Raw genomic sequence first — 23165 nt, 5'->3', positions numbered from 1 at the left:
GTGGTGAGCAGTTGTAACTGCAATTGTAATACCAAAAATCCAAGATGGCCAACAAAAATCCAAATATGTTGACCTCCCATGTTAAAAGTAACATCTAGTTAGTATTAGAACTGATTTATTTTTAAGCTGTTAATATTGATTAACAATGTATCCACTACATTGGTCATCATGCATTACTAGCTTGGCTATTGCATGTTAAAATAAATGATTGCGTTTTAAGGGGGAAGACATAAAATGTATTAAAGCATTTGAGAACACATAAACTTGAAAGCTGACTCCATAGATAAGACTTTTTGCAATTGCTGTTGTCCATGACCTGGCAGTTCCAAGGCAAACCGTTTTAACATTTAAAGATATGGCAAGCCATCTGCACTGGATAAACTTGAAAGTAGAGGAAAGATTGATTAGGCTACTTGCCATTGTGTGTGCATCCATGGTAAGCCGTTTAAACCTTTAAAACTATGGCAAGCCATCTGCAATTAGAATGATGCCCAGAAGCAATAAAACTACAGATATTGATAATAAACTAAATATATGCCTGTGTTGAAGTATTTCAATTCCCAGCACTAGCAGGCATTTTAACAGCAACTATGCAAAAAACATTAGGCTACCTCCAGTCAGAGCAGCTTAATTAGCAATAACAGCAGAGGTATGTTTGTCACCTTTATATTTATGTTTGAGCTTCAGATTCATTGTGATGCTATGGGCCTCATGCATATGAAAGAGTAATGTTATTATGTAGTTCAGAAGTTATCAGAACATACCGTGAAACAAAGTTTCACATTGCTGATAATATTTCAAATAGATGCCAGTTAGCGCATTAGCAAGTTTTTGTGTAAACTAGGCTGTTGGTGTTGTTTCATAGACTTCTGCTTGTGTGTAGTTATTTGCTAGATTTTGACAAGAGCTTGTGATAGCATGGGCTCACGCAAGCTGTCAAACACAGTCCACTAGCTGTGGTGCACCCCTCTACTTTAAGGTTATATCTTGATGTGTTTATCAACACTGTAGGCCTATAGAACTTACTGTAACTGTATAGGATGTGGTGCTATCAGAGCAAGATGTTACAGATGGCGCATGAAAAAAGATTTACCTATTTACCACATTGCTATTCAATGTCATTACTACCGTCTGTCGTACAGCCAAACCTATATTCAATGTGTAAATTAGTATAATGGGGGATGGGATTAGATTTCAGGACAATAATGCAATAAATAAATTGGTTCCACTATTATTTAGATATCAAAGGACTGTTTTGTATTTTACTTTTTAATGAATTGCAGTTTGAGTACCCTATGTACATTGATGAGCTCCATATGAGGTCTGAAAAACAACTGTGGTTTTGTCCCCTAATGACTGTCAACCACTTAATTTACAGTACCGTGTCTGTACATGTCTGATTGTGCAAAGTATTTTATGTTGAAACTGTTTGCTCTTCATGTTTATGATTAATGCAGTAACCAGCAACCATGGGGGACAGTGATATGGCCACCTATGGCAAAGCTGCCATCTACCTTCGTAAGCCTGAGAGGGAGAGAATGGAGGCCCAAAGCAAACCCTTTGATGCAAAGAGTGCTTGCTTTGTGGTTGATAAAGAGGAGTTGTACGTCAAGGGTACAATTAAAAAGAAGGAAGGCGGCAAAGTCGTTGTTGAAACGCTTGAAACCAAGGAGGTACTTTAGCAAGGATGTTGAAATTGTTCTGATGCTAAAATGACATTTTCACAGAAAGTTTCTTGAATAGATCTCTTTGTTAAAGCTGTTTTCTACATTGGTTTTAGGAAAAGACAGTGAAGGAAGACGAAGTCTTCCCCTTGAATCCTCCCAAATACGACAAAATTGAGGACATGGCCATGATGACCCACCTCAATGAAGCCTCTGTCCTGTATAACCTCAAAGAGCGTTATGCAGCATGGATGATCTATGTAAGATAACACTTTTAAACAAATTAAGAAAATAAAATGAATTTGAAAAGCTGAAAAAACAATTTTCTTTATTTCTTCATTCTAGACCTACTCTGGACTTTTCTGTGTCACTGTGAACCCCTACAAGTGGCTCCCAGTGTACGACACAGAAGTGGTGAATGCCTACAGAGGCAAGAAGCGTGTAGAGGCCCCGCCCCACATCTTCTCTGTCTCTGACAATGCATTTCAGTTCATGCTCCAAGGTATGCTTTCAGTTTTAAATCCATTACTGAATAATACATTATATATTTCATTAATTTATGTAAAATTAACCATTCATGTCAATCTCTATTTTGCCCCACAGACAGAGAGAATCAGTCTGTCCTGATCACGTAAGTGTCCATGCATCGGTTAAAACGTTATATATTTTACATTATTAAAAGGCTAAACCTTTACATTATCTTCTGTATACTCTTCTGGTACACTTTGTAATTGTGATATAGAAAATTGCAATGTCTTCTGTTTAATACAGCGGAGAATCTGGTGCTGGCAAGACTGTAAACACCAAACGTGTCATCCAGTACTTTGCAACAATTGCAGTGTCTGGTGGGAAGAAGTCAGAGGCACCAGCCGGCAGCAGTGGAAAAATTAAGGTATAAGACCCCTTGCATATAGACCCTTTCAAGAGTTCCATTATCAGCATCATAGTTGGCCCCACAAGGCTTCCGTTTTAACATTCTATATGTTATCTTAATGCAGAGGAAGTAGATTAGGAACCAAATAGAACGTCCAAGCATTGTTCTATAGGCTAATTATCACATACCAACACAGACAGTAACTTCAATGACAATATATCTATTGACTTGCAGGGCTCTCTTGAAGACCAGATTATTGCCGCAAACCCACTGCTGGAGGCTTATGGTAATGCCAAGACTGTGAGGAATGACAACTCTTCACGTTTCGTAAGTTTAGTGTCTCATCTAATCTCTTACATGTTTTTTTTCTTTTTTTTTCGTTTTTAAATAGAATCGACTTCTTAGGGTTTTTCTTTTGACTCAAACTTATCATGCAGTATTTATTGTTACTCTTAGGTCTATTACTGAGTATTTGAATATTTATTGAATGCTTGAATATTTCCTCGTGTGTAACCTGCTTTGGTGAAAAGCATGAGCTAAATGAAAACATGTTATATCAAAATGTAATCTCAAACAGGGAAAATTCATCAGAATTCACTTTGCCACATCTGGAAAACTGGCTAGCGCTGATATTGAGACTTGTAAGTATAATTGTTCCAAGTAGAAATGTTCTTTTATTGCCTTAAATGTATCAATTGAAAATGCATCCTTCTCTGCGTAAAAAGACCTGCTGGAGAAGTCTAGAGTGTCATTCCAGCTTCCTGATGAGAGAGGCTACCACATCTTCTTCCAGATGATGACCAACCACAAGCCTGAAATTATAGGTATGGTTAATATATTCACCAAACGTTCAAAAATCAATAAATGTAATTCTGAATTTGTAAAATTATTTTCTAATCCCAACAGAAATGTGCCTCATCACTTCCAACCCTTATGACTTCCCAATGTGCAGTCAGGGTCAGATCGCTGTAGCGAGCATTGATGACAAAGAGGAGTTGGATGCCACAGATGTAAGTTTTCCCATAATGGGTTTTCCCCTCTTCAATTTCTTGAAGATAACTTTAAAATAATCAAATCATTTATCATTCTAGGATGCCATTGACATCCTGGGTTTCACTCCAGATGAGAAAGTCACCATTTACAAGCTGACTGGTGCTGTGCTCCATCATGGCAACATGAAATTCAAGCAGAAGCAGCGTGAGGAGCAGGCTGAGCCTGATGGCAATGAGGGTAGGTTACAGTACAACACTCTACTCAATCAGTCAGTTCTAGTAATAACGACAAGGTACTCTTAGTTATTGAGGTAATTTTATTATGTTAATTTAAAGTTAAATATGACTGATATCTAGTAAACACTTTTATCAAAAATGACAAAAACTGGCAGATTCGGAAAGTGAACCCGGGACGACTGATTGTCAAACAGTAACGTTAACGATGCTACACCATGTACAAAATTGTCATACCACCATGTTATTTGTATCAACATATGTATATTCATGTATGTATACTCGTGTTCTAAATTTCACTCTGGATCTATCTACATTTAAAGACAAACATTTACAAAACAATGGTCACTCAGACAACTTTATGTTTTTGTGAGCCATATAGCCTTTAACCTAACACTATCTTGGACAAACGTTATTATTTACAGTAGGGAGAGGAGACTGAGGTGGACAAACTTGTTTCATATGTTGTCCCAAATTTGTTTGGAGTGTGGAGTATGAAATTTGTCACTATAAATTTCAAATCACTGAAATGCTTCACTTTTTTTAGATGCTGACAAAATCTCTTACCTCTTGGGCCTGAACTCCGCTGACATGCTGAAGGCTTTATGCTACCCAAGAGTGAAAGTCGGAAATGAGTATGTCACCAAGGGTCAGACTGTGGCACAGGTATTATTTTAGTCACTAAAAAGTTCACTTAAGATCACAAATCACTTGGCAGTATTTGGACAGAATTACTAGTAGTAAAATGACCTGCTTTTATCCTATAAGCATTATGCTTTTTGGTGTCTGAGCATAGGACGACCACTGCTTAAATATTCTGTTTCAGGTCAATAACTCAGTTGCGGCCTTATCCAAGTCCATCTATGAGAGGATGTTCTTGTGGATGGTCATCCGTATAAACGAGATGTTGGACACTAAACAGCCAAGACAGTTCTATATCGGTGTGCTGGATATTGCTGGCTTTGAGATTTTTGATGTAAGCATGAGTTAACACCATTTTTCACTCACACCACAATGTAGTATAGTTTCAATAGGGGACATTAATATTACAAACTATTTTTCAATCACAGTACAACAGCATGGAACAGCTATGCATCAACTTCACCAATGAGAAACTGCAACAGTTCTTCAACCACACCATGTTCGTTCTGGAGCAAGAGGAATACAAGAAAGAAGGCATTGTATGGGAGTTCATTGACTTCGGCATGGACTTAGCTGCTTGCATTGAGCTCATTGAGAAGGTCAGTTTTAATCAGTCAAATGAGCCAAGTGCTAGATTTGTATTGTTTTATAATATCCACTTTTAAATCTAAGCTCATTTTTCCAACAGCCTATGGGAATCTTTGCCATCCTTGAAGAGGAGTGCATGTTCCCCAAGGCTTCTGACACCACTTTTAAGAATAAGCTGTATGACCAGCATCTTGGTAAAAATAAGGCCTTTGAGAAGCCCAAGCCCAAAAAGGGCAAGCCTGAGGCCCACTTCTCCATGGTGCACTATGCCGGCACTGTGGACTACAATGTTACAGGGTGGCTGGACAAGAACAAGGATCCACTGAACGATTCTGTTGTGCAGCTGTACCAGAAGTCGGGAGTAAAACTCCTGCCTGTCTTGTACCCACCTGTTGTTGAGGGTAACAAAACACCTATACAAGTCTACAAGCTAATGCAAAAATATCCCATTTATGAAATGATATATATATATATAATTGAATTATTGAATAATGTGTATGTCAACAGAGGTTGGTGGTAAGAAGAAGAAGAAGGGTGGCTCCATGATGACTGTGTCATCACAGTTCAGGGTATGTATATTAAAACAATAACAAACAAATCAATCATCTAAAAGAAAGGTGAGGGCATGTTTTGATTGCATTCTTATCTCAACAGGAGAACTTGGGCAAACTGATGACCAACTTGAGGAGCACCCATCCTCACTTTGTGCGTTGTCTAATTCCAAATGAAATTAAGAAACCAGGTAAAGGGCGTTTGGTAGTCAATAAAGATGTGTGCATTGTTCGTGTATTACATTGAGAACAGAAGATCTCATGACATGTATTTGACAGGTTATATGCAAAACTTCCTGGTCATCCACCAGCTCAGGTGCAATGGTGTGCTGGAGGGTATCAGAATCTGCAGAAAGGGTTTCCCAAGCAGAATCCTTTATGGTGACTTCAAACAAAGGTGAACATAGAAAGCCAATGAAGTATTACACATATTCAATACTGCATGTAGAGAGGAAAAACTAATGCGCTATATGGACATTTATTTATTCTGTCCAGATACAAAGTGCTAAATGCCAGTGTCATCCCTGAAGGCCAGTTCATTGATAACAAGAAGGCTGCTGAGAAGCTCTTGGGATCCATTGATGTTGATCACACACAATACATGTTTGGACACACAAAGGTAGATAGGTTTCATGCCATCTATAATCTGTATCTCATGAGTACAAACTACAGCACAGCTTTTTCTGTGTCAGATAGATGCTTATATTTTCATTCATCCCTCAGGTGTTCTTCAAAGCTGGTCTGCTGGGTGACCTTGAGGAGATGCGAGATGAGAAACTGGTTTCCCTGGTCACAATGACTCAGGCTCTCTGCCGTGCATACCTGATGAGAAGGGAGTTTTCAAAGATGATGGAAAGGAGGTAAGTCTGAAAGAATGCTAAAGTATTAGGCCTATATTAATTGTATAGTCCGCATCGGTATCGCTCTCAATTGATAGTGCATTACTATTTGCTAAATGAAATGTATTTCTCAAAAATATGTCTGAGTATATCCTATTACACTTTCTACTAGGGATGTAACGGTATTGTCAATTTCACAAAAGTGTCTCGATATCGTCATTGACATGTGACGGTATCAAACGATTCTGGGTCTTCTGGGTAAAAAACTGTGTAGTTTCAGCTGCCGTGCAGCAGAATGAAGGGAAAATGAAAATTACAGAGACCATCGTCCTATGTGTGCCTATTATCCTTTGTGCTCTACTCGCCGGTTGCCTCTACAGATCTAGGCCTACAGCAAAAATGGTAGATGCCAGTGTTGTCGAGACAATATAAAGAGCATGAATACAAGAGTTTAAATTGTCAAGTGTTTCTCATGCTGTTTTTTCATCTGCGCCTCCTCCGGTCTATATTTGATTAGACCTGTTATAAGAGTTGAGCTGTCCATTTTCATCACGTTATGGTTATTGTATTTAGCAGACACTTTTGTCCAAAGTGACATACAAATAAGAACAATACAATAGTTAAAATTAATGGTAAACTATTTACAGAGTTTGTATTCACAGAGATATTTTATGTATCAACCGAACAATTAAACTTGTCTATGAACGCACCATTAGGCTACTTTCTGTCTAATGTAAGATATTGGTGTTGTAGTTCATAGAAAAACGGAGTCAGGCTGAAACATACAGTAGCAGCCAAAAAAAGGTAGAACTGCGAAGGAAATCAGTGATCTGGTAGTAAATGATCTGGTAGTAAATGTTTTTATTTTCCGAGTCTTAATTTGCCTTTTTTTTAAATATCACAATCAATATTTTACCATTGATTTGTTACCGAGGTATCGTATTGAGAGATTTATATTGTTACATCTCTGCAGTATTGCAATACATATTGTAACTTGGAGAGTGAAGCATAGGCGAAACGCGTTGTTCACTACTAAATAAAATCAGCAAAGAAATGCCACCAGTGTGCGGTGATCCTTCACTCTCCTGGCTATCAATTGATGACTGCACCTCACCAGCACCTGAAAGGCTGTGCACGGGAATTTCATCCTCTTCACATATTGTAACTTGTTAACTTGGACTTGTTATTGGGGTATTATTGCATTGTAAGATTTTGATATAGGCTAGTTACATCCCTACTCTATACAATTCATGTAATTATAATTCTACAACCTATATTTAAAGATACATTTTACCACCCTTCTTGTGTAGGGAGTCTGTCTACACCATCCAGTACAATATACGCTCATTCATGAATGTCAAGCACTGGCCTTGGATGAAGGTTTACTACAAGATCAAGCCTCTGCTGAAGACTGCTGAAACTGAGAAGGAGCTGGCCAACATGAAGGAAAACTATGAGAAACTCAAAGTGGACTGTGCAAAGGCATTAGCCAGGAAGAAGGAGCTAGAGGAGAAGATGGTGTCTCTGGTGCAAGAGAGGAATGACCTGGCGCTGCAAGTGTCATCTGTAAGTGTATAGTGTACCATTTCAATATTCACAACCACTACCCAGTCTCAGCATTGTGATTTCAATACAAATGATATATTGTCATGCTTTCATCTTATTTTACAATAGGGAAGTGAGGGTCTCGAAGATGCTGAGGAGAGGTGTGAGGGTCTTATCAAAAGTAAGATCCAGCTTGAGGCCAAGCTCAAAGAGACAACCGAGAGACTGGAGGATGAAGAGGAAATCAATGCTGAGCTGACTGCCAAGAAGAGGAAGCTGGAGGATGAGTGCTCTGAGCTCAAAAAGGACATTGATGATCTGGAGCTGACCTTGGCCAAAGTGGAGAAGGAGAAACATGCCACCGAGAACAAGGTTGGGATTTATAAAGAGGCAATCAATGTAGTCTGTCGGAAATAAAGTATTTTATTTACACTCTTCACTAATGTCAAACTTGTTCTATGTGCAGGTCAAGAACCTAACTGAAGAGATGGCCTCTCAGGATGAGTCCCTTGCTAAGCTGACAAAGGAGAAGAAAGCCCTCCAAGAGGCCCACCAGCAGACTCTTGATGATCTTCAAGCAGAGGAAGACAAAGTCAACACTCTGACCAAAGCCAAGACTAAGCTTGAACAGCAAGTGGATGATGTAAGTACAAAAATCAACCTTTGACAACTTCTCACACTGAAATTTGACCATTTACCACATACTCACCTCACACTTCAAATTGGCAGCTTGAGGGTTCTCTGGAGCAAGAAAAGAAGCTCCGTATGGACCTTGAGAGAGCTAAGCGAAAGCTTGAGGGTGACCTAAAGCTGGCCCAGGAGACCATAATGGATCTGGAGAATGACAAGCAGCAGTCTGATGAGAAGATAAAGAAGTAAAGGCATTATATATTGCAAAATATCACTGTTCAATTCCTATGTATGCAGCCAACTTCAGATTATTCTTCCTTTTCTTCAATCTTTTTTTTAATCAGGAAGGACTTCGAAACAAGTCAACTTCTTAGTAAGATTGAAGATGAACAATCACTTGGTGCTCAGCTGCAGAAAAAGATCAAGGAGCTTCAGGTTTAATTATTCTCCAACTCAAACTTTCAGCGTTATTGCAATTTTCTGTCTTACCAATAAACTATAATTTATTTTTTTCAATAGGCCCGCATTGAGGAACTGGAGGAAGAGATTGAGTCTGAGCGTGCAGCTCGTGCCAAGATTGAGAAGCAGAGAGCTGATCTCTCCAGGGAACTTGAAGAGATTAGTGAAAGGCTTGAGGAAGCTGGTGGTGCCACTGCTGCTCAAATTGAGATGAGCAAAAAGCGTGAGGCTGAGTTCCAGAAGTTGCGTCGTGACCTTGAAGAGTCCACCCTGCAGCACGAAGCCACTGCGTCAGCTCTCCGCAAGAAGCAGGCCGACAGCGTGGCTGAGCTGGGAGAGCAGATTGACAATCTCCAACGTGTCAAGCAGAAGCTTGAAAAGGAGAAGAGTGAATACAAGATGGAGATTGATGATCTCTCCAGCAATATGGAGGCTGTTGCTAAATCTAAGGTTGGTGAGATGTTTACCCTCATGCTATCTTGTAAACGAATCAATAATTTCATTAACTTTTTGCTTCTAACGGACATTATCATAAACAGACAAATCTGGAGAAGATGTGCCGCACCCTTGAAGACCAACTCAGTGAAACCAAGGCCAAGAGTGATGAGGGTGCCCGTCAGGTCAATGACCTCAGTGGTCAGAGAGCAAGACTTCAGACTGAAAATGGTGAGCTTGGTCGCCAGGTTGAGGAAAAAGATGCTCTTGTGTCTCAGCTGACCAGAAGCAAGCAGGCCTTCACTCAGCAAGTTGAGGAGCTGAAGAGACTGAATGAAGAGGAAGTCAAGGTACTGATACCTACAGTATGCATGAAATTGGATTACATCAATCACATTTGGGGAAATGCTTACATAATCACCCTTACTTGTTAACAAACAGGCCAAGAATGCCCTGGCTCATGCTGTTCAGTCAGCTCGCCACGACTGCGACCTTTTAAGGGAGCAGTTTGAGGAGGAGCAGGAAGCAAAGGCTGAGCTTCAACGTGGCATGTCCAAGGCCAACAGCGAGGTTGCTCAGTGGAGGAGCAAGTACGAAACTGATGCCATCCAGCGCACTGAAGAGCTTGAGGAGTCCAAGTATGTGCTAAAGATGCTAAAACGCAGTTTTGGATATGGATTTTTTTTCACTAAAACTTTCTAAAAAAATCATCATATTTTGTGTCTTAAATCTGATGCTTTTTCCTTCAGAAAAAAGCTTGCCCAGCGTCTCCAGGAGGCTGAGGAGCAAATCGAGGCAACCAACTCAAAATGTGCCTCTCTAGATAAGACCAAGCAGAGACTCCAGAGTGAGGTTGAAGACCTCATGATTGATGTGGAGAGAGCCAATGGTCTAGCTGCCAACCTTGACAAGAAGCAAAGAAACTTTGACAAGGTAATCCCTCCAAAACATCATTCAGATGTGGAATGTAGGTGAATACATATAAGTCTCACAACAACAACTGTTTCTAAAAGGTCTTGGCAGAATGGAAGCAGAAGTACGAGGAGGGTCAGGCAGAGTTGGAGGGTGCCCAGAAAGAGGCTCGTTCTCTCAGCACTGAGCTGTTCAAGATGAAGAACTCCTATGAGGAGTCTCTTGACCACCTTGAGACGCTGAAGAGGGAGAACAAGAATTTGCAACGTGAGTCAAAAACAACCCAATACATATCCCACTCAAAAAATATTTTTATGTGTTAATGTTTGCTGTAATAACTGCATATTTGCAGAAGAGATCTCGGATCTGACTGAGCAGCTTGGTGAGACTGGAAAGAGCATCCATGAGTTGGAGAAGTCCAAGAAGACTGTAGAGACTGAGAAGTCTGAGATCCAGACAGCTCTGGAAGAGGCTGAGGTAAAAAATCAGGATGGCTTTCCTACAGTGAGAAATGGAAATTATGATGTTTTTTATATTTTAAAATTCTTCATTTTCTTGTTTAGGGAACTCTTGAGCATGAGGAGTCCAAGATTCTTCGTGTCCAACTTGAACTCAACCAGATCAAGGGTGAGGTTGACAGGAAGCTTGCAGAGAAGGATGAGGAGATGGAGCAGATCAAGAGGAATGCCCAGAGGATAGCCGACTCCATGCAGAGCACTTTGGACTCTGAGGTCAGGAGCAGAAATGATGCCCTGAGAATCAAGAAGAAGATGGAGGGAGACCTCAATGAGATGGAGGTTCAGTTGAGCCATGCTAACCGCCAGGCTTCTGAGTCTCAGAAACAACTGAGAAATGTGCAGGGTCAACTCAAGGTCAGTAATGCAATAAAATAGTACAAGGATCCTATCTTACCATAATTGCTATTTGGTTAATAGTTCAAGAATGTCCATACATCAATATTATATGATTTTGTCCAAACTCTCTCTTGGTAGTATGGCACATCTTTACATGTGTTTTCTTATTAGGATGCCCAACTGCACCTTGATGATGCTGTCAGAGGACAAGAGGACATGAAGGAGCAGGTTGCCATGGTGGAGCGCAGGAACACCCTGATGTTGGCTGAGATTGAGGAGCTCAGAGTTGCTCTGGAGCAGACAGAGAGAGGCCGCAAAGTGGCTGAACAGGAGCTGGTTGATGTCAGTGAGCGTGTTGGCCTCCTGCACTCTCAGGTGGGGATATATTTTTCTCATCAAAAAAAAAGCCTGCTGTTCTTTTTAAAAAATATTTTTTAACGTATAACATATTTTAATTATTATTATTTTTAATTATTTCTGAATGTTAGAACACAAGTCTGATTAACACCAAGAAGAAGCTTGAGGCTGACTTGGTTCAGATCCAAGGTGAGGTTGATGACATCGTCCAGGAGGCTAGAAATGCTGAGGACAAGGCCAAGAAAGCCATCACTGATGTAAGCAATGTTTTGTTTTGCACCATATACAGTACTGTATATTATGAGCTAAATACTGTACGTAGCTTGCGTGATCTAAAACACAATTTCCCATTATTCAGGCTGCCATGATGGCGGAGGAGCTGAAGAAGGAGCAGGACACCAGTTCTCATCTGGAGAGGATGAAGAAGAACCTGGAGGTCACTGTGAAGGATCTGCAACACCGCCTGGATGAGGCTGAGAATCTGGCCATGAAGGGTGGCAAGAAACAACTCCAGAAACTGGAGTCCAGAGTAAGTGGCTAAACTTGGGTAAGATATTCAGAATGTAATAAATAAAATGAAGACATTGTGAAATGAAATCTTGCTTATGTAAAGGTTCGTGAGTTGGAAAGTGAGGTTGAGAATGAACAACGACGTGGTGTTGATGCTGTCAAGGGAGTCCGCAAATACGAGAGGAGAGTGAAGGAGCTCACCTACCAGGTACAAAGTTTCTTTCACCACTATTGAACAGCATTCATCTCGAGGAAGACAATGATTGACAGATTTTCTTTTCAGACTGAGGAGGACAAGAAAAACGTCAGCAGACTGCAGGACCTGGTTGACAAGTTGCAGTTGAAGGTCAAATCCTACAAGAGGCAGGCTGAGGAAGCTGTAAGTAGTTTCCTGTGTCATATGCCGTGCCTTTTGTATTAATAAAAATGATAGTTTAATTTGAAGATACTGGACTAAAGAGAGTAAAAGATAAACAATTTTTTGGTTCATCCAAACACCATCGTAAGTTGTAATGAATGCAACAGGAAGGATGAACACCAAAACATGTTGTATCTCTTAGTCCTTTCAGTCCAGTGTTTTCAAAGTAAACCTTTTAAAAGAACTGCTATCACTTGGACCCTAAATGAATCTTCATAGACACAAAAACGATTGGTTTGCTTCAAAACAGAAGCCTCTGCACTAATCAAACATATTTTCTCATTATTAGGAGGAGCAATCCAACTCCCACCTGTCTAAGTTCAGGAAGGTTCAGCATGAGCTGGAGGAGGCTGAGGAGCGTGCTGACATTGCTGAATCCCAGGTCAACAAGATGAGAGCAAAGAGCCGTGATTCTGGAAAGGTAAATCTAATTTGCCATATTTCAATGTGTTATAGGCCATCATATGTTCATACTCAATTTAATTCCTTTCCTCAATTTCTCTTTCTCAGGGCAAAGAGGCTGCAGAGTAAATCCTGTGAAATCTTCTGGCCAGTCTCTAATTTGGATTAATATCCTGATTACTGTGGCCATTCAACTCCTACATAATAAAAGTCTCTTCAGAATATATGAGTATATTGTATTTAATCAGAATTAATTGTGATGAGAATGTGTAACATATTTGGACTTATATGCATTTAATATCTTGACGATTTCCTGGTCTGTTAGGATAAAATCGACTTGTTTGCCAATAATGAATGATGCAGTAACACTTTCTATGAAGGTCACTGTTATAATGAGTTATGCATACATTCATAACACCTTATAACGCAATCATAAGTAATTACAATAACTAGAAAGCATTTCCGAGGAACTGCGAAAGTGTGCTTGCTCAGGTGCGGTTAACCAACGGGAGCAGATAGTGAAATATGGTGTGTTGGTGTGTAGGTATGATCTAAGAATTCCAACGGTACATCATTTTTCAAAATCAGACGTACAGGTCAAAGTGCATTAACATACATCCGAAACGCCAAAACACATTTTTGCTAGTTGCAGCGACCCCTAGGTCAAAGGGCACCAAATTATATGTGTGCCCTCACAATGGAGTCCCGAGTCCCTGTACCAAGAGGTCATTCAATGTGCTTTACATAAACAAAAGCAAACAGGAATAGCTGATAAAAGCATAGAAGGGCAATAGTCAAAGAATAGTTTAAAAAGTAAAGAATAAAAAAAGAATAAGAAGAAAACATAAGACACACAAGGTAATAGTACATAAAACCATAAAAGGGCAATAATTAAAACATGAAAACAACATGGAATGATTATACTAGTCAAGAACCCGGTGTATAGCAGCAAGGTCACCAAATTTATTATGTGTCCTCAGGATGGGATCCCAAGTCAATATATCTAGATTGGTTTCTATACATGAAAACGTTGCTGAGATATGAGCCTACTTCCTGTGATTATAGCGCTCCCCTATTGGTCAAAAGACACCAAATTTATTGTGAATTGTTAAGGGTAGATGTGGTCGAGGCATTGTGAGGTGGATGTTATAGCACTCAGAAAACCCAAGTGGAAAGATGGGTGTTTATTTTTCCCAGTTGAGGCCCAATGACCACTTGCTGCTGTGGAGCTCTGAGTTACCGTAATCTGCCCTCGACATTCTGAAAAACACACAGATACAACAGGTAGCAATAATATAACATTATAATTAATATACTGTTCAGTGTATTATATTGACAATGTAAATAGGCAGCCTGCATGTGTTGTAATAACTATTAAATGTCTCACCTTCCACACAAAATAAAAGTGCCCAGATGAGAATGATGTTGGTCATTGTTCTGGAGGATTCTGTCAACAAGAGCAGTAGATCTAACAGACTATGTTCCAGATATAAACCCTCTCTGAAGTGTAAACTGGGATGCAAAATCGACTATGTAAATACAGCGTCTGGGTTGAACACACACAATGGAGACCACGCAAGGACTTCCCCACCCTTACAGGACATCTGTACCATGCCATGTCTGAGATGTTAGATGATGATTTAGAACACAGACAGAAAAAACATAAACTTGAATTTATCATTCAATCAGTGTTGCATCCAGGGGTGATTCTAGACCTAGAGCTTTGCTGGGGCACAGGCCCCCAACTCCCAATACATTAAAAAACAAAAAATTAACTGTGCGCGCAATATGAAATAAATGGCTAGCCTGATTTGGACCATCACATATCTCCCCTAGGTCACAGACATCCTCCTCCATACTCTGAATAGTTTTATGTCTAGCCCCCATCATGTTCTCATCCGTTTCTTGCCTGTCTCTCTCCTCCTCCTCCTCCCCCTGCCTGGTACTGAACTGCCCAGCCTGTGCTCTTTCTCCCCTCTCTTCTCCCTCTCTTCGACCTTCTTCTCCTCCTTCTCCTCCTCCAGCACTCTCTCCCTCAATTGTTGTAGCAGCCACTATCCAGCAACATCCAACCACATAGGCATAAGTAGGCCTATACTCACTGCATGAATTTAATAGGCTTTCCTACTAACACAAGGGAAGCTTATTTTTAGTCAAAATTGAGATATTCTTCCCTCCCAGGCAAGGGTCCTATAGACATCCTGGCAATACTGCAGTTCTTTGTAGCTTAAATAGCCTACTAAAGCCTTCATACTGACTTTTGGTGATAATTAGCAAATGTAGCCTATAATAATCTACACAGATGTCTATTCTGATTCTTAGGCATGCAGTAAACTTATTTAAGTTTGCCATTAAACAATTAGTCAAATCACAGCACTGGCTATTACCAGCATAAATGTTTATGTTACCGTTAATGTGGGCAATTGTCATACCTCCCTCATCCTCCTCATCTCTCCTCACTGTTCCTCTCCCTCTGCCTCTGTTCAGGAATAATTTTCTGATGTCCATCTCTGAATAGTTTATCAGAAGGCTATGTTTAGTTTTACAGTAGGACAGCTTCACAAACAGTATAGGCTACTTTTACAAGACTCTCTCTACAGTATACGTATAAATCATTATTAATTGTCCGCATGTGTGCATGCAGCCTACACACACATGGTGTGTGTGTGTGTGTGTGTGTGAGGGAGAAAGCACAAGCTGGTAAACTGTTGCTAAATTTAGGCTATAATGACGTTAAGCATTGAAAAACAGATGCTAGTTATTTGGGCAACACTCTCTAACAGCAAACAAGTTGTGAATTTGTTAAACAGGGGACGACTTACTCTGCTCAAAGTGATGTAACGAGCTCCAGCGGATTCCACAGTGTATGTGTGTGCAGTACAACGAAACACTCGGAAGAATCATGTGAACGATTTTCATTGGTTGTTGCGTTCAATCTTACCCAGCTACAGAGGTGCTATTTCCTGATTGGCTATTATGGCCCCTTTCTTTATTCCTTGTTTTTATTGGCTGGTAAGTGACAGGCTCGAGCCATGATTAAAGCACGGACGGAGATGCGCTCATGAATGCCGTTTCCTGCTAGAGCCGTGCTAGAATTTTACTGGGGCACTGGAGACTTTTACTAAGGCACGTGCCCCAGTGAATAAGGTCTAGTGACGCCCCTGGTTGCATCAAGTGCATTTCCACCTTTTGCCAACAAAAAGCTACTTCGAGCATGTTTTAAAGGGAAGAAAAGAAATGAAACAAACACATCACTTTTGACTGGGTCTGTGTTAGGGTGATGGATTGATGGCTCAACATCAAGGTCATGTGACAAATCAAATGGCTGTATTTGTTTGTCATGGTCTTATTTGTTCCAGTTGTTTCAGTCATTGTTTTTATCTTTTAATCATTCAAAATAATGTGTAGATATTTCCCATTAGTTTTTGATACAAAAAATGGACAGAAAATATAACAAGTCTGAAACATGATTAAAGTATCAAATTCATATTAAAGCAGCTCAGCAGCAGTCAAAGGTGTTTGGGGGAGATGTGATGTTGATCAGCATGTGACTTCAGGAAAGTCATTTACATGGAGACATGAAAGTTTGCATCAGCTGCAGATATTTCAATGTTGCAGCAGGACTTGGGCCACGCTCTGGATAGGAACGTTCTGGAACTCTGAAACATTCTGGAACTCTACCTCCGCACCATCAGCACTCAGCAGCGATGGTGTTCATCTCACTCTTCGCCCCTCTCATCCTGTGCACTCATGGTGAACATTTATCTGCTGACTACAAGACTTTAGATATATGTGTACATGCCAACATTTGTACTGTACATGTTGACTAACAAATTAATTTTGTGTACAGATTTAAATATGCCAATATGGTCTCTTTTTCTTCTTAGATTCCTGGGGACAGGTGACTGTTACTCAGGCCTCAGCACTGGCTGCCAATCCTGAACACAGTGCCAGAATCAGCTATAAACACAGTGGAAGTGTTCATTATGACTGCAGCCCAATCCCATGCATCTCCTGGTACCAGCAGCAGCCTGGGGAGAAACCCAAACCCCTCATCTATGTAGTGAGCAGACGCCAGCCCCATGTTCCCTCCAGATTCAGTGGCAGTGGATCTGGGAATGACTACAGTCTGACAATCAGTGGAGTTCAGAGAGAAGATGCAGGAGATTATTACTGCATGAGTACTCAAAAAGTTGATAGCAGTAATTGGGTGTTCACACAGTGATACAGATTCGTACAAAAACCTCACCCTCTCTCAGTCAGTCAGGTGGCACAGTGAGTGTGATGATCTACCGCTGCAGGTGGAGCCCCCTGCAGGTGGTGCAGTGAGTGTGATGATCTACTGCTGCAGGTGGAGCCCCCTGCAGGTGGACAGGTGGGAGTGCACATGGAGCAGATTCAGGTGTGAACACACTAACTACAGGAGGTGAAGAGAGAGGGATGTTTCTCTGCATTCTGTTGGTACGTCCACACATAGCAGAGCGTCCTCATCATGGTGAAGCCCTAAGATGGGATCTCACCAATCAGAGTGAAGTCAGAACCTAATCCAGATACTAATCCTGATCCTCTTCAGAAGATATGACCATACCAGGCAAAATATTTTTAAATGGTATTTGATTATATAGATGCTTGCTTATCAATTTGCTACATGCTATAAGTACCTCTGAAACCATGGAAGGATCCAAACAATGACTAAAGGGGGAAAACTTTTGTTTTTACAGTTTTTCTCGATCGCTGTAATGCTTGTCTCAACTCTGACATCACATTTTAATGGGGGGGGGGGGGGGGGGGTTGAGCATGCTGCATTTGCATTGTTACAGTTATGCACTGTGATAGCAGCAGTGAGTGTGTGTGATGGTTAAGCATGCTGAATATGCCAGGTCTCACACACCCTGCAGGATATAGAGAGATCTAAACAATGTTTCAGGTGCTGCATACATTTGATAATGATTCAAACAGTCCTGACATGTAAACAAATACATAAAGATATATGAAGTACTAAGACATGAAGCACTAAGAAACTACACAAAGCGGCAGAGGCGGACAGAGTACACAGCTTCATTACTTGAGTAAAAGTACAGATACCCTTTGCTAAATTTTAATCAAGTACAAGTAAAAGTACAACAGTCAAATGTCTACTTAAGTAAAAGTACTAAAGTACTTGTTTTTAAAAGTACTTGAGTATCAAGAGTACAAGAGTAGCCTACATTTTCTAAATATTGCATTACTACTGCCACAGTCCTCACATTTATGTACAGAAACGTCCTACATGGAGTTATGAAAAATTTTAATGTTAATACCTTGGAGAATGTAAAAGAAATTGAATCAAGTCATTTTCATCTTTTTACCATGTTGCCAGGGATGGGCAGTATTTTTAATACATGTATTTAAAATACGTATTTCTACGGAGCCCTCCGGGTGACATGGGGAAAAAAAACATGGGTTAAAAAAAAAAAATAATGGGGAAAAAAAACATGAAGAAGAAAAAAAAAAAACGATGCACTTTTGCGGGATCTCATTGTGTTTCAATTACAAAATAGTATTTTGTATTTGAAATATACGGAGCCCTCCGGGTGACATGGGGGAAAAAAACATGGGTTAAAAAAAAAAAAAAAGTAATGGGATAAAAAAACATGAAGATCTCATTGCGAGATCTCGCAAAACTTTTTTTCTACTTTTGGAACTTGCTGGGCTTCCTACTTGACCCCAATAGGCCCACAAACCACTACCGCCAGATGGCAATCGTATCATGATACTATGATTGCTCTATCACTGTGTGTTGTGGGTTTTCTGGACACATTACATAGGCCTATGACACGGGAGGGAGAGGGAGACACCTGCGTGCAGACACGCACACACAGCAGGCTACAATAAATTGCCTAGACAGCAGCCTAATTTCGAGGTATCACTAATACCTATTAAATAAATGTAAAGGACACAGAACTGTAAGCTCAAATTCAAAAACGTCTACCCAAAAGTCTACCCAAACATATGCAAAGGGAATATATATAAATTGTGTTGCATATGCTTAATTAATGTCAATTTAAAGATTATGATTAGCAATTTCTATGCATTTTTCCATTGATAGTTACAGGAAGCCACGTTGTTGTTTACACTATTGTTGCTTCTAGCCCACGTTACCTCCAGTTTCACTTGCTGCAGGGACGCACACATTGCATGAGCGATCATAAGCGTTCTATCTCCGATGTAGAACTCAAATGTGTCTTGACGCCGCCGTTTGTAAGATCAGATCAAATAAGACGTTCTAAATGGAACGCGATGTAATTAAGCGGTTCCTTTCCAAGCGTCTTGGAGACGTACTGTATGTGTGCTGACTGGGCTATGTCTATATAGTTGATGACACCAAATGAATAAGTATGCTGCAAATGAGCAGACGTGTGAAGCACCGGGCATAACTTAATTTCGCGGCTACGTGGAGCAGTAGTAGGTTAATTGTTGAGGAGGCCCATAGTTTGAGAAAAGCTGCAGATCATAGGCAGAGAAAGCATAATGCTCTGAGAACAGTAGCCAAAGGTTTTCCTGCAGAAACAGGTGCCTTGGTGCACGCACCCCGCTTTCACTTTGACTCCCTGCATTGTGACAAAAACTGTCAGTCAGACAGTGAATTTTGGTTTACTAAATTAGCATAATGCGGTAACAATTATCATTTCAATTCTATCTGAAATCTGCTCACTGCAGACGTTACAATGCAGACCCCAAGCAGCAGCATAGCCTTGAAAGACGTACACTTTGAATTTGATCAGAGCGGCTCTGGTTCTTCACCTAACTTGATGTGATTGGCTGGATGACCGTTCAATCAAATCAACAGACCTATTTGTGTCTCTGTGTGTGCGTTATAGATACGGTTCCAACTCTTTACGGGAGCGTTTATTTCCATATTTTACTTTCAATTTAATCTGACAAAAAGTGTGGGGGATAGAATCGTGTTCCAGCAAAACTGTGTAAGTTATAACACCCACATCCGCCACGCTTATACGCGCCTGGTGTGTGTGCGTGTCTGCACGCAGGTGTCTCCCTCTCCCTCCCGTGTCATAGGCCTATGTAATGTGTCCAGAAAACCCACAAAAACGCAACAGTGATAGAGCATTCATAGTATCATGATATGATTGCCATCTGGCGGTAGTGGTTTGTGGGCCTATTGGGGTCAAGTAGGAAGCCCAGCAAGTTCCAAAAGTAGAAAAAAAGTTTTGCGAGATCTCGCAATGAGATCTTCATGTTTTTTTTCCCCATTACTTTTTTTTTTTTTTTTTTTTTAACCCATGTTTTTTTCCCCATGTCACCCGGAGGGCTCCGTATATTTCAAATACAAAATACTATTTTGTAATTGAAACACTTGAAGCGAAAACTATCATTAACTTGTTCAGAAAATTGAAATAGTCTGGCGAGGTGGGGCCTCAGGTTCACGGGATGGACCTGCTGCGTCTTCATCCATTGTTTCATCCATGAAGTTGACTTTGGTGGAAAGCTGAAGGTGATTGCTGATAGGCTGTCTCAATCAGTGGCGCCTGCACAATCCAATCATGTTTGAGAGGGAAACAACAAATTGAGGGTTTCCGAGATTTTTCTTTTTTCCTTTTTTTTTAGAAGAAGTAACGGGTACTCACGGTTATGGATAGAAATGTAGTGGAGTAAAGAGTACAATATTTGCCTCTCAAATGTACTAGAGTAAAGTCATGAGTACTCCCCAAAAATGATACTCGAGTAAAGTACAGATCCCTCAAAATTGTACTCAAGTACTGTACTCAAGTAAATGTACTCCGTTACTGTTCGGCTCTGCAAAGCGGTACAAAGTCCTGCACAGTCTCTCTGGAAAAATAAATCACGCTTGTCAATTTGTCTCCATATCCTATTCCATCCCCTACTCTTGCAACTTTTGTGTTTGTAAATGAGTGTGTGCATGTGTGTGTTTGCTTTTGTGTACATGTGTGCTCCTCTGAGTGTGTGTGTGTGTGTGTGTGTGTGTGTGTGTGTGTGTGTGTGTGTGTGTGTGCGTGTGCGTGTGCGTGAGTGTGTGTGTGTGTGTGTGTGTGTGCGTGCGTGTATGTGTGTCTCTGCTTGTGTGTGTGTGTGTGTGTGTTTATGTATGTGTGTGTGTGTGTGTGTGTGTGTGCAGGCCTGCATGTCTGTGAAGCAGAATTCCTTCTGTAACTTGCTGATTCGCAGAATGTACCAGAAACATTCCGTGCACACTGTAGCCTACTTTCCATAACACAGCAAAACTAATATGTGAACAAAATGAACATTTCATGACTCCTACTACATTGACAGAATATAAAAATGCCTTTGTGTGCCAGTGGCAAACCTGACCTCATGTCTTGAAGAGATTATGGTGTCAGCAGCAACAACAGTGTTCAGTGGAGTGTGGCTGCTAGAGAGTCATTTGCATAGGGACGTGTTTGCATGTGCAGAGCATATTTGGTCCAGATGCTTGATGTTGGGGCAGCTGAACGCTTACAACTGATCCGTCAGCACAGACCAGCGATGGCCTTCACTGCACTCTTCCTGTGGTCTCTCGTCGTCTGCATTCAAGGTGAATTCAGAACTTTCAGTGTTGACAGATTTAGTGACCACCAGCTCTGAAAACATTATATTATTCAATGTTTACATGTTTATTTAATATGTATGTATCTTTCTGAATCGTGTACTGTTATTGCCTCTTTTGTTAGATTCCATGGGACAGGTCACTCTTACTCAACCTCCAGCAGTGACCACCAGTCCAGGAGGCACAGTTAAAATCAGCTGTAAACGGACTGGAAGCATTTATTTGGACTGTTCTCCTAATAAATGCATCTCCTGGTACCAACAGAAGTCTGGGGAGAAACTCAAACTCCTCATCTACTTCGTGAACAGCCTCCAGTCTGGTATTCCATCTCGGTTTAGTGGCAGTGGATCTGGGAATGACTTCAGTCTGACCATCAGTGGAGTCCAGAGAGAAGATGCAGGAGATTATTACTGCATGAGTGCTCATGACATCAGAAAGGATGTCGGTGAGTTCACACGGTGATACAGAGCCGTACAAAAACCTGCTTCAGTCAGTAGCCCCAGTGAGAGCCCTGCTGCTGCAGCTGGAGACCAGAGCAGGTGCTGAGAAGAGGGAAGTGGAGAGGAGTCACACAGACATGACACCAGGTTCCCACGCTAGTCTCTCACCACCAACACCTTACCTTTTTAACCATGCTGGAAGCACACGGACATGACACCAGGTTCTCATGCTAGTCTCTCACCACCAACACCTTACCTTTGAAACCATGCTGGAAGCACACAGACATGACACCAGAGGTGAGTTCAAATTTGGTAAAAAGTGGAAAACGAGCGTGGCGAATATGTTTTCTCTAAACAGTTAAATTGTAACTGGTTCGGTGTTAACATCCCTATGCTCACGTTCAGTTACCCTGTATGTTTGCGGAGAACTAGGCTACCCCCTTAGTGTCTGGGTTGGTTTGTAAAGGAGTTGCAGTAAAAGACTGTAAAGGACTGTCATTTTGTAAACAAAAACCGATATCAACATGGAGACCTAAACAACAGAAGCTGTAGATCATTCAGACTGACTAGTGACCTCAATCCTGTGTGTGAACACCCAGTTACAGTAAGATGACCCACACTGTGCCTTCAGCCTGCAGCACTCTAATGGTCAGGGGGAAGATGACCCTGACCCTCTGCCACTGAACCGAACTGGAACACCAGAACCTCTTGATGTAGTCTGCTGTACAGTACCTGGACAGTCATGGATCACCTGTGGGATCACCTGTGGGTTCACCTTCCCTTCAGCAGTCCTGATATGGAGGTGGACTTGTTACTCCTGGATTAACAGTGTTTCAGTGCAAGAGATCACACACATATTGTTTGGGATTACAAATATATTGCTTCCTCTCACAAATACTGCTTGGGATATTGGGATATTCTGCTTAGGCTATATGATCTGAGGATGACAAGCATTAATCAAGTCTAATAATTGAAATACATTACCCTGAAAAGATATGAAAAGTGTCCAGAGAAAGATGGAGATAAAAGTCATGTCTGGGGAGAATTGTAAACGTAGCACAGCCTGCACTTATACAGTACTATCATCAAAAGATGGTTAGTGGCTATAATGTGTTTAGCCTGCAGAATGATGACTAAGAGGAGCTGTTCTTACTGGATGTGGTGCTGAAATGCCAACATGACAAATGCCATTAGTGAAAATCTTTTGTGTTACATCTAGAAACATTAAAATTGTATTTCATATCACTGTTGGATTG

The 23165-nt window shown here is 40.8% G+C and overlaps 1 protein-coding gene and 2 gene segments (V, D, J or C); all 3 read left to right on the top strand.

Moving 5' to 3' along the window:
- Positions 1-1469: 1469 nt before the first annotated feature.
- Positions 1470-13035, top strand: LOC143142234 (myosin heavy chain, fast skeletal muscle-like). Its single transcript, XM_076303006.1, has 38 exons — positions 1470-1673; positions 1781-1924; positions 2010-2166; positions 2268-2295; positions 2436-2556; positions 2773-2865; positions 3116-3179; positions 3264-3362; positions 3445-3548; positions 3630-3768; positions 4312-4430; positions 4591-4740; positions 4835-5005; positions 5095-5395; positions 5502-5563; positions 5649-5736; positions 5825-5942; positions 6041-6164; positions 6269-6405; positions 7695-7950; positions 8059-8301; positions 8396-8572; positions 8659-8804; positions 8904-8994; positions 9079-9468; positions 9558-9803; positions 9895-10091; positions 10203-10386; positions 10467-10632; positions 10718-10842; positions 10929-11237; positions 11391-11594; positions 11708-11833; positions 11935-12105; positions 12190-12294; positions 12370-12465; positions 12794-12925; positions 13015-13035. The coding sequence occupies exons 1-38, from the start codon at positions 1470-1472 to the stop codon at positions 13033-13035; spliced, it is 5808 nt and encodes a 1935-aa protein (XP_076159121.1).
- A 3578-nt stretch (positions 13036-16613) lies between these two features.
- LOC143141724 (immunoglobulin lambda variable 2-23-like) lies at positions 16614-17314 on the top strand. The segment is given in 3 exon segments: positions 16614-16659; positions 16794-17087; positions 17208-17314. Coding segments are annotated over 3 exon segments (447 nt in total).
- A 4032-nt stretch (positions 17315-21346) lies between these two features.
- LOC143142231 (Ig kappa chain V region 2717-like) lies at positions 21347-23154 on the top strand. The segment is given in 2 exon segments: positions 21347-21457; positions 21594-23154. Coding segments are annotated over 2 exon segments (444 nt in total).
- Positions 23155-23165: the final 11 nt, after the last annotated feature.

This window comes from Alosa pseudoharengus, unplaced genomic scaffold, assembly GCF_046254945.1.
Source record: "Alosa pseudoharengus isolate Yale_2024_CS ecotype anadromous, Long Island Sound unplaced genomic scaffold, YU_APseudo_1.1 YU_APseudo_1.1_scf_24, whole genome shotgun sequence".
Classification (NCBI taxonomy): Eukaryota; Metazoa; Chordata; class Actinopteri; order Clupeiformes; family Clupeidae; genus Alosa; species Alosa pseudoharengus.
This window is presented reverse-complemented; position numbering and strand designations above follow the sequence as displayed.